The sequence below is a fragment of the Chenopodium quinoa genome, unplaced genomic scaffold, assembly GCF_001683475.1.
Source record: "Chenopodium quinoa cultivar QQ74 unplaced genomic scaffold, ASM168347v1, whole genome shotgun sequence".
Lineage (NCBI taxonomy): Eukaryota > Viridiplantae > Streptophyta > Magnoliopsida > Caryophyllales > Amaranthaceae > Chenopodium > Chenopodium quinoa.
The window spans coordinates 1,916,150-1,930,997 of NW_018742630.1; the positions used below are offsets into that span (position 1 = coordinate 1,916,150).

At 40.6% G+C, this 14,848-nt stretch overlaps 4 protein-coding genes across 4 annotated transcripts; 2 read left to right on the forward strand and 2 right to left on the reverse strand.

Annotated features, from left to right (window-relative positions):
• Positions 1-8: 8 nt before the first annotated feature.
• Positions 9-3,326, forward strand: LOC110721814 (protein MAIN-LIKE 1-like). The gene is made up of 4 exons (XM_021901013.1): positions 9-136; positions 1,030-2,367; positions 2,448-2,873; positions 2,969-3,326. Exons 1-4 carry the CDS (start codon positions 68-70, stop codon positions 3,107-3,109), a joined length of 1,974 nt encoding a protein of 657 aa, XP_021756705.1. The 5' UTR covers positions 9-67; the 3' UTR covers positions 3,110-3,326.
• Positions 3,327-8,478: 5,152 nt separating this feature from the next.
• Positions 8,479-8,937, forward strand: LOC110721761. The gene has a single exon (XM_021900952.1). It carries the CDS (start codon positions 8,479-8,481, stop codon positions 8,935-8,937), a length of 459 nt encoding a protein of 152 aa, XP_021756644.1.
• Positions 8,938-9,147: 210 nt separating this feature from the next.
• LOC110721816 lies at positions 9,148-10,309 on the reverse strand. Its single transcript, XM_021901014.1, has 2 exons — positions 9,589-10,309; positions 9,148-9,506 (listed from the first exon to the last, which is right to left on the reverse strand). Exons 1-2 carry the CDS (start codon positions 10,279-10,281, stop codon positions 9,228-9,230), a joined length of 972 nt encoding a protein of 323 aa, XP_021756706.1. The 5' UTR covers positions 10,282-10,309; the 3' UTR covers positions 9,148-9,227.
• A 1,307-nt stretch (positions 10,310-11,616) lies between these two features.
• Positions 11,617-13,670, reverse strand: LOC110721762. The gene is made up of 2 exons (XM_021900953.1): positions 13,125-13,670; positions 11,617-12,820 (listed from the first exon to the last, which is right to left on the reverse strand). Exon 2 carries the CDS (start codon positions 12,817-12,819, stop codon positions 11,617-11,619), a length of 1,203 nt encoding a protein of 400 aa, XP_021756645.1. The 5' UTR covers position 12,820; positions 13,125-13,670.
• Between the last annotated feature and the right edge of the window lie 1,178 nt (positions 13,671-14,848).

A 14,848-nucleotide genomic window follows, 5' to 3' on the forward strand; every position in this document is an offset into this window, starting at 1 on the left:
TAAAAAACACAATTTCTTCTCTCAATTCTCTACTTCCACTTTCTCTCTCTAAAAAACTTTCCGAGCGATGTCGAGGCGGCCCGGCAAGGAAGTGGCGGCACAGGCGGCGGGTGGACAGCGGTTTTCCGGCGAGAAGGTATTTTTTATTAATTTTGTGTTTAAAAATTAAAAAAAAAAGGTCGGAGGCGGTGGCGGCGCCTAGGCCAGACGCCACCACCACGGCGGCGGCGTCTAGCCCAGACGCCACTACCACGGCGGCGGCGCCTAAGCCAGACGCCGTGACGGTGGCGGTGGCGTCTGGCCCAGGCGCCAGAACCACGGCACCGGCGTCTGGCCTAGGCGCCGCCGCCGTGGTAGTGGCGTCTGGGCTAGACGCCGCCGCCACCGTCACGGCGTCTGGCCTAGGCGCCGCCGCCTTTTTATTTTTTTTTTTAATTTTTTTTTGGTTTTAAATTTGAAATTTAATTTTCGAAAATAATTATTTTTTTTTTTGATTTTTTTTTAAATTTGTTTTTCTTTTTTTTAATTTTAAATTTTATGTTTCTGATTTTTTTTTTATTTTGTTTTAAATTTTGTTGGTTTTTTTTAAAAAAATTTTATGTTCCTCTTTTTTTTTTTTTAATTTTTAATTTTATGTTCTTGTTTATTGTTCTTGTTTTTTTTTTTTTTGAATTAGTTTTTTTACTTAAAAAAAATTTTATGTTCCCTTTTTTTTGTTATAAATTTTTTTTAAAATTTTGATGTTCTTCTTTTTTTAAGTTTTTATAATTTTATATTTTTCACTTTGTTTTTTCCAATTTGTTTTTTTTGGGTAATTTTTTTTTTTGCTTTGTTTTTTCCAATTATTTATTTATTTATTTATTTATTAGGTTATTAATTTTTTTATTTTTAGGTTGTTAATATTTTGTAATGTTTTTAATTTATTTTCCATCATATGTATATTGTTTTATTTATTTATTTTAATTACTTTTTTTATGTTTATATTACATGTTTATATTGCATATTACATGTTTTGTTATTTTGTGTTAGGCATCGTATTTTCGTTCTGGGGCTGGGAAGAGTATGGACATTATGAGAAGTACGATGAACTCAATGGAGAGCTCGGGGCCCAGACACGTTAGATCCCGTGGTATTTCGGCCTCGGCTCGTAGAGAACGGGTGCACTATTCTGAGGATGATGAAGATGATGATGGTGATGAGGAGGAGGAGGAGGAGGATGCAGATGAGGATGTGGACGATCAGAGTGGACCATATGATGATTACGGTCCATTCAGTCAGAGGCTTGATGATGTGTATGAGACGCGTAGGGTAGACGTGCGTAAGGGTAGAGATGGTAGATTTGTTAGTAGATCTGGCACATCATCTGCGTCCACTGTGTCTGCGGTTAGCAGAAAACGGTCGAGGGCCGTTAATGATTCTTGGGTGGTGAGGGGCGAGGTGGCTGGGGGACCTATAGACGGGAGTGTGATTCCTAGCTTTCTAGGACACATCGCTACCCGTATTTGGGAGGACCAAGAGCGGGCTTTGGATAGCGGCATTTTGAAATGCCAAACCCGGGAGAGGACTTGTAACTTCTTGTGTAGTTGGGCTGAGGCTTGGCCGGAGGAGAGCGAGATGGTCGGCCGATTGAGGGCCACTAGAGTGAGCCACCTTCCTGCCACCATGCATGAGAGGATTGACTCGACGCTGATCACGGCTTTCGTTGAGCGATGGCAGCCGGACACGAACTCTTTCCACCTTCCGTTCGGTGAGATGACGATCATGTTGCATGACGTCGAGGCCATCCTTGGGATTCCCGTAGAGGGAAACCGAGCATCTGTTGTCACAGATGCGGATCAGGCAGATTTATTGGCGGAGCTGTTGGCGGTGGATAGGGCTGCGCTGTACACAGCGGCACTTGGTGTGTGGGATCACGGCGGTGTTAAGATCGCAGCAGTTTTGCAGCGATGTTTGCACCCCACTTCACGTAGGACGCAGGACACACAGCTGGCTGCATATGTTTTTCTTCTTCTCGGGTGTACCTTGTTTCCGGATAAGAGCGGAAACAAGCTCAGGCCACGCGACATAGTTGACGCGTGTGAGCCCGACAGAGTAGGCCAGTTTTCTTGGGGGTCGGCTACATTAGCGTACATGTATCGCCAGTTAGGATTCTCGAGCCGGGCTGATGCGGCAGGTATCACTGGATGTATGACGTTGTTACAGACGTGGATATACGAGTATTTCCCGGCGTTTCGACCACACCGCGACCCGGTTCCTATTGGGGATGGCCAGCCACGTGCCTGTGCGTGGAGTCCGCGTGTCGAGAAGAAGTCCATTGACCGCCTGCGATCGATACGGTTATTGCTTGACAGGATGTCCCCATTAGAGGTAAAGTGTTTAAATTATTTCTACTTTTATAGTTTGATGTGTTTATTGTATGAATCTTACTAATTTTAAAAAATGTGCAGGTGAACTGGATGCCTTTCGGCCAGAACCCTAGTAATAGGGTACCCAGGACCCTCTACACGGGACTGATTCAGTATCGTGAGATCGTAGAGGCGTACATGCCGCAGCGCTGTCTTCGCCAGCTTGGATATGTCCAAGTTGTTCCTCCTCCACCAGCATGGCCCAGTAAGGCCGTCCGATCTGCGTCGTTGAAGGAGTACGTCGTCCAATGGCCGGCAAGCATGATTGGCACGTGGGAGCAGTTTCCGATGGTTGCCCGCATATGGATTGAGCAGTTGCAGCGGCCGCCAACTGGGGTGGCTGCCATGTGTGACCAGCACTACATGGAGTGGTACAACCGGCACTCGCACCCGAGGTTGATCAGAGACGTCCACCACGGCGACGACGCCGATGATGATGATGTGCCACCGCCCACTGCCGTGGATGCGGTACGTCTCATAAAACATTTGTAGTTGTGTTTTTTTTCATATAATACGTCTCATAATACGTCGTTATTGAATTTTATGTGTTTTGTTATGTGTAGTGGATGGGAAAGATGACGCAGTTGGGACACAGACTTTTTGAGGAGAGGGACAACATGACGACTGCAACAGGCAGAGCTGTTATTGATGAACTGGAACGGGCCCTTGAGCAGTGGCAGTGGGCGTCACAGAGAGATTATTGATATGTCGGCAGTGCATTTATAAAACATTTTCCTAGTTGTTTGTAAAAGTTAACATTATCTGTTCTTATAATTATTATTTTAAGTTCTTAGAATTTGACATTATATTTTTAGTTTTTATAACTTTTATTTTAAGTTGTAATTAGTGGGCATACGAAAACTAAATACAGGTTCACATTTAAATGGGAAAACTAAATACGAAAATTAGAATCCGAAAATTTATGTCTGACGTTGTAGAAGCTGCTGTATAGGGTTCCTTCCCTCTGACCGTTCAAACCTCAATTTATGTCTGACGTTGTAGATGTGTCTTCGGTTTGGCTGGTCTTCAGGAAATTTCTCCAACACAGATGCTAATATTTTAGCAGGCTTCACTTGAGCATCACTCATTTCTTTTACAATTAGTTTCGCAGCAGGACTTAGGCCACTTAACTGTCGATGACCCACTTCATATGCGATCATCTCATGGTTGTGATACCCCCATTTACCGTAACTCTTCACTTCCCAACCGTCACCCCTTTGCTGTTGTCGAACCTTTACTCTGAACTGACACCCACAACCTTTCCGCTTTGTATCAAACCGAATCGCTTGACTGAAATCTCGTTCCTCCCTTTTGCGATAACGGTCGCATCTCAAAATGCGATCCATTCTACCATCCCGTTGAGATTTATGAGTTGCTACTACTAAACAAAAACCTGATCTAATTGCAACCTGTTTCGCCTAATCAACCGCTTGTTGAGCATCTTCGAACAGACCATCGTGTACAAAAATCCCACTATAATCATTTCCGTCTCCACCATAATCCTGCAACAATAACATATAAATATAATCACATAAGAGTAGATTAAATTAATACATTTGACACAACATTAGCACAAAAGCAAAAACAATAATAAATTATAAACAACAAACAAAGAAATAAACAAAAAGTATTCAAAAAAAAAAAAACAAAACACAAAAATAAAAAACATAAACAAAACTTTAGATTAAATAAATAAAAATAAACCAAAAAAATAAAAACAAAAAAAAAACATAAAACGAAAAAAATTGTAAAAAAAAAAAATAAAAAATAAATAAATTAAAAACAAAAACAAATTAAAACAATTAAAAACAAAACAAAAAAAAAACCAAAAAAAAAAGAAAAAAATTGTAACACAAAAAAAAAAAATAAACAAATTTTAAATTAAATTAAAAAAAAAAAAAAAAAAATAGTGGTGGCGCCTAGCCAGGACGCCGCCACCGTGGCGGTGGCGTCTAGCCAGGACGCCGCCACCGTGGCGGTGGCGCCTGGCCAGGACGCCGCCACCGTGGCGGCGGCGTCTTGGCCAGACGCCACGGCCACGGTGGCGGCGTCCTGGCCAGGCGCCAGAGCCACGGTGGCGGCGTCCTGGCTAGGCGCCACCACTACGGTCACGGCGTCCCGGCAGGACGCCAGCCGCCAATTCGTGGTTTTAGATGGCTTCGTACCTCCTTTTCCGGCGTCAACGGCGTCTCTACGGTGCATCTACCCGACGTTGAGGGCTCTTCGGTTTCACTCGGCGATCCAGTCCTGCTCCACATTTTTTATGAGTGAAAAATTTTATTTTCGGTAAAAATTAAAACAAGGGCAATAATGTCAACATTTTTAAAAAATGTGGGCTTTATGTAGAAAAACGCGGGCGATGTTTAACAAATCCCATATAAATACAAGTGTTAAACGCTAAAAATGAAAATAGTCTAAAACAAGTATTATGATTTATATTATATATCAATAATTATATACATAAGTGGGTACCCTGAACCGAAACCGGTACTCGGTTGTTCCAATTTCAAGTCCTAAATATTAAGACCTGGTTGAATCAATTCCAATTCCGGTTTCGAATTTTAGGACCCAGTCCTAACCAATTCCAGGTTTGGATCCTAAAATTTTGACTGGGTACCCAGTTTGCTCATTCCTAGGGGAAACCAACACCACCGGTCTCTATGCATTGTGATTCACATGCTGCTATTTGTGTGGCTAAGAATAGTGTCTACAATGGCAAGAAGCGACACATACATGTTAGGCAGAAGTCAGTGAGACAGCTTATTGTGAATGGGGTTGTTTCTTTGGATTATGTCCGAACAGAGTTGATCCTTTTACGAAGGGACTATCACTACAAGAAAAGGGTCGATTTTCGACGGACAGGTTCTGACAGACATGTAATTTCGTCGAAAGAACCGAAATTTCCGACGGAATTATACTCCGTCGGATATTTCCGACGAATTCGAAAATTTCGTCAGATAATTTTCGACAAATTCGAAAATTTCTGACGGAAACTTAATCCGTCGGCAATTAATTCAAAAAAAAAAAACCTAAACACTTTAATACCCTAATCCACCAGCCCCTATCCCTTCATTTTCGATCCGCCTCTTTTTCTCCTTCTCCTTCTCTTTCTCTCTCCTCTTCTCTTCTCTTTCCTCTTCTTCCCTTCTCTATCCTTCGATCAGTTCGCTTCTCTCTTCCCTCCTCTTTCTTCTCTTTCCTCTTCTCTCTTCTCTTTCTTCTCTATTTCTCCTTTTCTTTCTTTTTCACTCTTCTCTCCTCTTTCCTCTTCTCTTTCTTGTCGACTTTAGGTTAGTGTGTGGTAGGTGTTGACGGCGAGTGCTCTAGAATGTTACTCTAGATTTTAATGGCTTTTAAGGTCAAATTTGACCATAAAAACTCTAGATCTAGAGTTTTCATGGTCGAATTTGACCTTGTAAACCCAAAGTACATGATGGAAGGAAAGGTATGTTGAATTTTTTTTTTCGTTTTTCTGGGTTTTTGTTGATATATATTTATGTTTGTTATTGACTTTTTTTTTTTTCGTTTTTTTCGAGTTTTATTTTCGATTTTTAGGGGGTTTTATTTTCAATTTTGGTTCTGTATTCGATTTTTAGGGGTTTTTATCTTCGATTTTTGAGGGTTTTTATATTTTATATGTTTCATGGTTTTAATTTTAGATTTTCTAGGTTTAGATTTGGATTTTCTGGGTTTTGGGTTAAGGTAGTGGTGTTTGGGGGTTAAGGTACTGGTTTTGTTTTTTTTTTTTTTTATGGTAATTTTCATTTTTTTTTATAGTGGACAGTGGTCATGGTGTGGGGTTGGGGCTTGTGGTGATCGTGGTGTGTGTCGAGGTCTTGGTGTGGCTAGGTAGGGTTTTGGAAGGAAAGGGTGGTGGCCAGAGGTGCTGGGGAAAGGGTAAGAAAAGGGTATTCGTGGTGGTTGTGAAAGAGTGAGGTGGTCTGAGGTGCGAGGGGTGGTGGTGTGGGGGGTGTTTATTTTTTATTCTTCATGTAGTAAACTCCGTCGGAAATTTTCGACGAACTTCGGGCCAGAAAATCTTTTCCGACGCTTGATTTCCGTCGAAAAAGTGTTGGTCGTTTTTTCGACAAATACTTTTCCAACGAAATTCCAACACACGTTTTTCGACAGAAAACAGGGTGTTCGCGACGGAAAAATTCGGTCAAAAATGGCCTGTTTTCTAGTTGTGTATGCAAGAGAATGATAATTGAATCGTCAACAGTAATGGGTTTGAAACCTTTTGTTGAACGGATGTGAGCTTTGTAAGTATTAATTAAACATTTTATATGTTATGATATGAATAAATCCTAACCTGCTGGTTATTGTTTGATTGAGTAAAATTAGCTGGATTTATTGCTTATTGTTTATACTTACATTTATTTGAATCTATTGATTTGAGTGGTTGTTAACCAGAGGTAGATTCAAGAGACAGGTTGAGTATAGCTCTTAATACCTCTATCTCGGTAAATCAAGAGTAGGGAATGATAGTGGTCTTAAGTGACCTGGAACTATCAGCTCTGAGACTGCTTGAGTAGGGAATGCGAGAGGCACCGAACAAAAAAGGTTGGGTTTAGTCCTTAATGCTACGCCTAGTCCATGGCTCGCTGATGAGTTTATTTTATATATATTTTTATTCTCCGTCCCACGGTCATATTTGTGCTTATTTGAGCTCTGCGGAGCTATTTTTATTACTAATATACGTTTCCTAATGTTTTTATAGAGTTTATATTATTTTGTAGGAATTGGCAGAATTATGATAATTCTTGAGCTTATTGAACCACTACGAAAATATTAGAGACGGAGCGTATTTTATGACCAACTATTTAAGGCCCAAGACCGAGTTAGAGAAATTTAATTCGGTAATTAAGGGCTTGATACGTGAGAAAGTCCAAAATTTTACAAGTTATATATTATTACGGACCAAGCAATAAGGCCACGGATTACAAGACAAAGCTTAAGTTATTGGTGGTCCAAGTGAAAAAGGCCTCAAATCAAAAGTCAGCTGGGCGTGAATTAGCAGACCCAATCGGGTGGCCCATTGCCCGATCGGGCGAGTGTGTATTTGATGTTTTAAGTTGGTTTGGGCTACATGGCCTACATCTATACATTCCCAAAATTGTTGGAGACGAAGAAGTCATTGATTGGCAGTAGTTTAACTTTATTAGCTTTGAGCCTTTGATAATTAGTTTTAGTTGGGTTTTCTTTTAGCAGCTTTATTATTTTAGAATTAGATTCTTTTCAACAACTTTTATTTTATTTGCTTTAGATAGTTTTAGTTTTCAACGTTTCCGTTCTTTTGCTTTGTTGATTAATTTAGTTTCGCTATTTGCCGCTACTTGAGTTTTGTAATTTATTTACTTGTTTTCTTTTAATTTCTTGTTCTTGCTTTAATCATGTTTATTTTAAGGGTTTTTTCATTTTTACCACCTTCAAATAATGACTTTGTCGAATTTACCACCTCCAAAAAAAAACATTTACTTTACCACCTCATAAAAAAATTAAACATCAGTTTTACCACCTCATCTGAGCTCAGGTGACGGAAAACGCTTGTGGGGCCCAGCATAACGGCTAGTTTTTGATTTTTTTCCCAAATTTCTCTCGATTTCCCTTTTATTTAAACCTAGTTCTTCATTTGTACACCAAATTCTTGCAGATTGGAGATTAATTTTTGCGATTTTCTTCACAAATCAGTATGATTGGGCAACCTTAACAATCCAAAACCCTCTAATTATCAAACAATCAATTGAACTCCTCGACAACAACATCAAAAAGGTAAGCCATTGTCGTTAATTCTCTAGCAATTTTCGTGATTTCTGTTGTAATTTTTTGGCAATTCGTTGCGTGATTATGTTGCATTTGCTAAGAGTAATTGAAATTGGGCGTGTTGTGAGGTCAATTAAACCCCAATTTCAATTAAAATACTTAGGGTTCATGTAAGATTAAATTAGATTGGGGGTTTTTGTTATGTGAATTGGCTACTGAAATTAGGGTTATATTATGGTGATTGTGTTCAAATACAATTAATTTCATTCTTGTTCTTACTGAATTTCAGAAGGGAATGTCTTCAGTTAGCATGTCACCCTCAAAGGAGAAAAAATGCCAATGTGGAGTTCCAATGTCTAGGCTGACTGCTTGGACTAGGGAGAACCCAGGACGCAAGTTTAGGACCTGCAAATTCTATGATCCTGTGACTGAGTCAAGGGGGTGTAAAGCTTTTGAGTGGGTGGACCAACCAGATGGAACACCTTGGCAAACAGAGGTGATTAACAACTTGCTGCTGGACAAGAAACTAATGAAGGGAGAGCTGAATGACATGAAGAGGGAAGTTGATGATGTTAGTGGACAAAGGAGGTGCTTGCTCAATGAGATTGACAGCTTGAAGATGAAATGCAAAGCTCTTAGCTCAGACAGGAAGAAGATGATCAAGGAAGTGCATGGCAGCAATGCAACAACAAAGAAAATGCTCACAGTACATGCTATTGTTGTGTTTTGTTGTTTTGGTTTGGTACTGGCTATGTATTTTAGATCTTAGGTTCATTTAGGAATGGTTAGAAACAAAAAAAATCCCCAACTTATGTTGTGTTTTGTTGAATTATTATGTGTGGATGTTGGGATGACATTTCTTGTACTACTTTTAACAAAATCAATGAGAAATGGAACTTTTTGGTAGAAACATATCACATTTCGTATTAGTACTTGCAACACAATGTTTTTAATTGTTTTACATTGGCTGAGACAAAAGTTAAGGCACCTTTGTGCAAAATCATTGTTCAACTATCATTGTTCAACTACCAAATAAACTTGGTTGTCTATTACAAAATACTAATGAGTAGACCTAGGGTACAGTTGATTGAGATCCTTGTCCTTCTTGCTTGTCATTACATGAAGCTTGGACCTGGTCTGTATTTTGACTTTGGGAGGAGTAGTTGTTGGCACTCTTGTGGGCTGACTCAGGCTCCTGTTGCTCCTGGTAACAGGCTGAGTTGGCAAAGGCTCTGTTCTTGTTGCAGGCTGGCTTGACACAGCAGTTGCAGGTGCAGCATTACTTGACCCAGCCTGTGCTGTTGTTGGAGGCTGATATTGTGGCAACTTCAGTGCAGCCTGCAATCACAGTATGACAACACTCAGAAACAAAGCCACTAAATACACTCAAGTCACAAAATACACAAAATACACAAAATACATGTCTTGCTGCTTTCTCTTCACTTTTCTTTCTCTGTTCCTTAAGCCAAGGAGTCTGCATCTGTGGCCTCCCACCCTTTGGATTTGTTGCAGGTGGGTTAGGTTGTTCTGGTGCTGCTTCAGCCTTGCATGTTTTGGAAAAGTGGCCAAACCCACCACAGTTCTTGCATTGTTTCATCACCTTTGGCTTCTTGCCCTCAGGTGCTGCAGAAGTGCCCTCCCCTGGTTCAAGCTTTCTCTTATTTGCCTTAGGTCTTCCTGGCTGCACTTTCAGCATAGGTGGCAAAGGCTGTCTGAGCTTGACCTTTTCCCAATTCTTAAGGCCAGGCATTGGCTGTATTGGGTTCTCATATGCAGCCAAGTATGTCACCCTATAGTAATGTGGGTGCACATACAACTCAGGATCATCCCTTTTGTCCATTATGCAAGCAAATGCATGGACACAAGGTATTCCTGTCAACTCCCATCTATAACAAGTGCATTTTCTCTCTTGCAGATCCACAATGCACTGATCATCCTTGTATTTCACCTCATAAATTTCATCCCTTGAAGCTGTAACCTCACATGTCATGGCATACTTCTCCAACCCATCAAAGACTTTGTTGACAAATGGGGTTAGTAAACCTTCCCAAGACTTTGCTGCCTCCCATTTGTCATTACTCCTCTTCATCATATATCTTCTAAGCCATTCCATTTGAGTTAGAATAGGCTTGTCTCTGGCATCTCTAATCATTGCATTAAATGTCTCACACATGTTGTTTAACAACATGTTAGACTTGCAATTTGTAGAGAAAGCATGCCTTGACCAGTGCTGGGGGTCAATGTTTGACAACCACTGGTATGCTTCTTCATCCAAAAAATTGATACTTTCCATAGCAACTTCAAACTCAAACTGATAAAACCACAAACATGACAACCATTCAACACAACATAGACACATGGCATACAGTTTTCACAAAATAGAAAGACATGTAAATATGTGCAAAACTAAATGTTCCTAGCATACATTATAGTTCACCATAAAACTGACATAAAAGAACCTAAATAGAAGCTTACCAGAGTGCTTACCCTAGCAGCAGCCCAGAACAATTCCTTGAAAGTTGCACCATGAAATTTTAGTTTGAAATTTGACCAAATATGCCTCACACAAAATCTGAGCTCAGCTTTGGGGGCCACATCTGCAAATGCTTCTATGAGACCCTACACACAAGGCAAAACTAACAAGTTAGTGTACAGAAAATTCAAATAAAGCAAAGTAATTTAAACACAAACACAACCCACTTACTTTCTGTCTGTCAGACATAAAAGTCAAGCCATCTCCTTGGTCATACACACAAAGTGCCTTGAGCAAGCTCTCCAGAAACCAACACCAGCTGTCCTTGTTCTCAATCTCTGCAGTTGCCCAAGCAATTGGGAAGATGGAATTATTGCCATCTTTTCCAACTGCAACCAAGATCTGCCCAGGGTATGCCCCTTTTAGATGACACCCATCCACCCCAATTACTGGTCTGCAACCAGAAATGAATTCATCCCTAAGTGCAGCTAAGCACACAAACATCCTCATAAAAATTGGTCTTTCAATTTGATTAATATCATCCACCACCACATTACACTCACTCCCTGGGTTCCATTTCAGCAGTGCCTTCCCATAGTCCCAAACCTTTGAGTATTGCTCTGATGAAGAGCCATATATTATAAGCTTTGCCCTGCTTCTAGCCAACCAAGCCTTGGAGTATGTAATTTTGATCCCCAAGTCATTCAAGGCCCTGTCCTGAATTTGTTTAATCTTCCATCTGGGGTTGCCCCTGAACTCCTCCAAGTACCTGTCAGCAAGGAACTCTGCTGTCACCTTGTTGTTCATTTTACTCCTAACACACCTATGCTTCAGCCTTAGTGTCTTAATTTGCCAAGCCTCTGATTTTACAAGCCTTGTTGCATAAAACTTGAACCTACACCTAACACCCTTACTACATGTACACTTCACTATCCTACAACTGTTCTTGTTATACACACACTTGCATTTCCTTTTTCAATATGCTGTTAGCCTCTTTGAATCATTGTGAAGAAGGTAATACTCATACCTATTTTCAATTTCATGTTGTCTCAAAGCTTTTCTCATTGTTTGCACATCACTGAACCTTTGACCAACTACAAATTTGATAGCCCTTTCAAAGTCTGTCTCAGGGTTAAACCAAGTAACACTACCCTGATCATCATCTGAATCACCTTCCACACTCTTTAGCTCATCAGAATCACAAGTTGCCTCCTCTTCAACCCTCACTTCAATTTTCTGTAGATTTCTTTCTATGTCAAACCCTGTGTCCTCATCATCACTTTGATCCCCTCCTTCAGTAACTCCCCTCAAACTGCCTTTCACCTCACTGTTAATATGGTCTACATTTTTCTTCAACCACTGTTCATCATCATCAGAGTATAAGTCCTCCTCTCCCTCATCAACTTCTAACTCAAAATCACTCAACTCAGAATCAGAAGACTCTGTATCACCATCCTCATCACTAAACACATCACTGTCATCCCTTAAGCTCCTCACTCTTTCTTTTATTTTTCTCACTAAATTAGCAAAATTTCCAGTCTCATCCCCAACCTTAGCCTTACCCTTATCTGCAGCAGTGAGTTTACCCTTCCCTTTATGTGTATTAGCATTCACTTTCTCTGCCCTAGGAAGCCTCTCCTCAGCCTCTCTGTCATGTATAACAATGCCTTTTAACCTAGGGCTTCTCCTAAATGGCTCTTCTTCAGTGGGCTTACTAAGTTCTGGGCTGGGTTTGTATACTTTAGGCCCACTAAACCTCTTTTTCAGTTCCTTCCTTTGTGCAGGGGTTAGCTCATTCCCAGATATACATTTGAAGGGTGTTTTGTTAGTCCCTTCAATTGGCTCATGACTGGTAACATACATCTCACATGCCCCCTCTTTGTTCACCGACTCTAGGAAACCATTCACCTCACCATCAACAAGCTCCCTTTTACCATTCACCCAAGACTTTCCCTTTTGTTTATACCAGCAACTAAACCCCCTAGGAACCTTCACATTCACATACACAAACCCATGTATAGCTGCTTGCCTCAAAAAGTGTACATCTATCTTATTTTTTTCCACCTTTCTCATCCAATAAACCCACCCACCATCCCAAGTTAACACCCTCCTATTTTTACCAGCTAAAGAAGGTATAAAGGCACCCCCTACTGTAATTTTTAAGTCCACTGTGTCCATTCTGTAACAACACCAACAAAAGCACACACAACAATAACCAATTTCAGTAATTACAGTAAACAACAAAAACCAATTCACCAATTACAGCAAGTAAAAGCAATTCACATTGACTATGCACTAAATTAACAGTAACCAAGTAAATCTAATTAACTAATTATTTAACAAATTCACACTCTAATTCAGTCAAAGATTCGCATAATTAGGGTTTATAATACTTTAATTCACAGATTCCCCAAAAAGGCATACTTTACCCCAATTGACAACCATAAATCCAACGAAATGTACTAATAAAGGGTTTAAAGTACCTCTTGTAGTCAGGAATCTCGATTTCTGTCAGCAAATTACCAAGCTTTTGGTCCCCTCACCCTGTGGAAGATGACAAGAGAAGCTGATGTGTTGCAATTTTGTGGTTCCAGCTCGATTTCAACCACCCAAATTGATCTAGAGTTTCAGTTTTTACAGAGAGAAAGAGAAAATTCAAAGGAGAGAGAAGCAGTTACAGTGAGAATCAAGAAAAATCAAAGGAGAGAGAGACGAAAATTGATGAGGAAGTGAGAAATTTGGTGAGACATTGATTATGGAAGGTGGAAGGTGAGAAAAGGAGGAGACAGAGGGAAATCGATTTTAAAAGAATTAAATTGGAGGGAAGTGACAGTTAACTAGGCCCCACAAGCGTTTTCCGTCACCTGAGCTCAGATGAGGTGGTAAAACTGATGTTTAATTTTTTTATGAGGTGGTAAAGTAAATGTTTTTTTTTGGAGGTGGTAAATTCGACAAAGTCATTATTTGAAGGTGGTAAAAATGAAAATACCCTTATTTTAATTGCTTGGATTAATTTAGATTTAATTATATTCGAGTAATTAATTCTAGGGTTTTTGGGAGATCCATAATTAATATGAAGGGATAAATTGTTATTATTGATTATTGATATTGCAAAATAATTTTTTATTAAATTGTTTTAATTCTTTACAATTGGATTATGGATCGAGCAGATGTGATTTGATTGTAAAAGTATAACTGTTTCGGGGTTTTCTGATGTCCTGCGGGAGAGCTACAATTCCGAGACTGGAACCGGACGCCTGTACCTGCAAAATAACGGAGACTCCTGAGAGCTCCGCCTCCAACGGTCAAGTTAGTACCTGATTAAGGAGTAATTAATACAGAAATTAAAGTAATAAGGTCTCTCTAGGTGAGAGTATTTAATGTAGGTAATCTGCTTTGCTAGCGAGATCAGCCGGTTATTAGTGTGTTCCGTAATGTTTCTCCTCTGTTCCGTTAATTATTCCGTCCCTTGATTAATGAGGATTAATCGAGTATTTATAGCCTTGGGAAGCGTGCAACTCTCTAGGTTTAAGGTAAACCTAGGGCCGATCGGGCTTCTAGACTGAAATGGGCCTTGATGGCCGGTTGTCCCATTTGGCATGGGTGGACACGTGGCGTGTCTTAAGTGGTCCGTGGAGGACGCGTGGCGGAACCTGGTTGGTCCACTTGTCAAACGGCGCTTGGTGGATAAAAATCCCCTAATCATTTGCCCCTCACAGGTGGCACGCGACTGGTCACGTGTCGCCTGTGACAGGCGTCGCACGGTGACAGGCGACGGCCCGTTACAGGTGTCACCTTGCAGACGGCCGGGAGACTCTCCCGCCCAAATTTGAATTCGGAAGCGACCCTTCGCCTTCTCATTTTGCCTATAAAAGGAAGTGCTGACTTCGGTCATTTTCACATTTGAGAATTTTTGCGAGAACATTCGGACCCCTGAACTTGCTCTGACATTTTCGGACTTTTTCTGCCTACCGCCTGTTCTGACAAGCCGACTGACCCGAACTTTCAGGACTTCATCAACTGTCATCCGTTCAGGTAACTCAGTTCTCTTACTCTTAATTTCCTTTTTATTTTTTGAAATGGCACCATGGAAGCACACGACACGCCCTAAGTTAGTGATCAGCCAGTCACCGGGGACGGCTGAATCTAGGACTAGGAGTGCCGCCTGCCCTTTTCTGGACCCATCTTTGCCCTTTATACAAAGTCC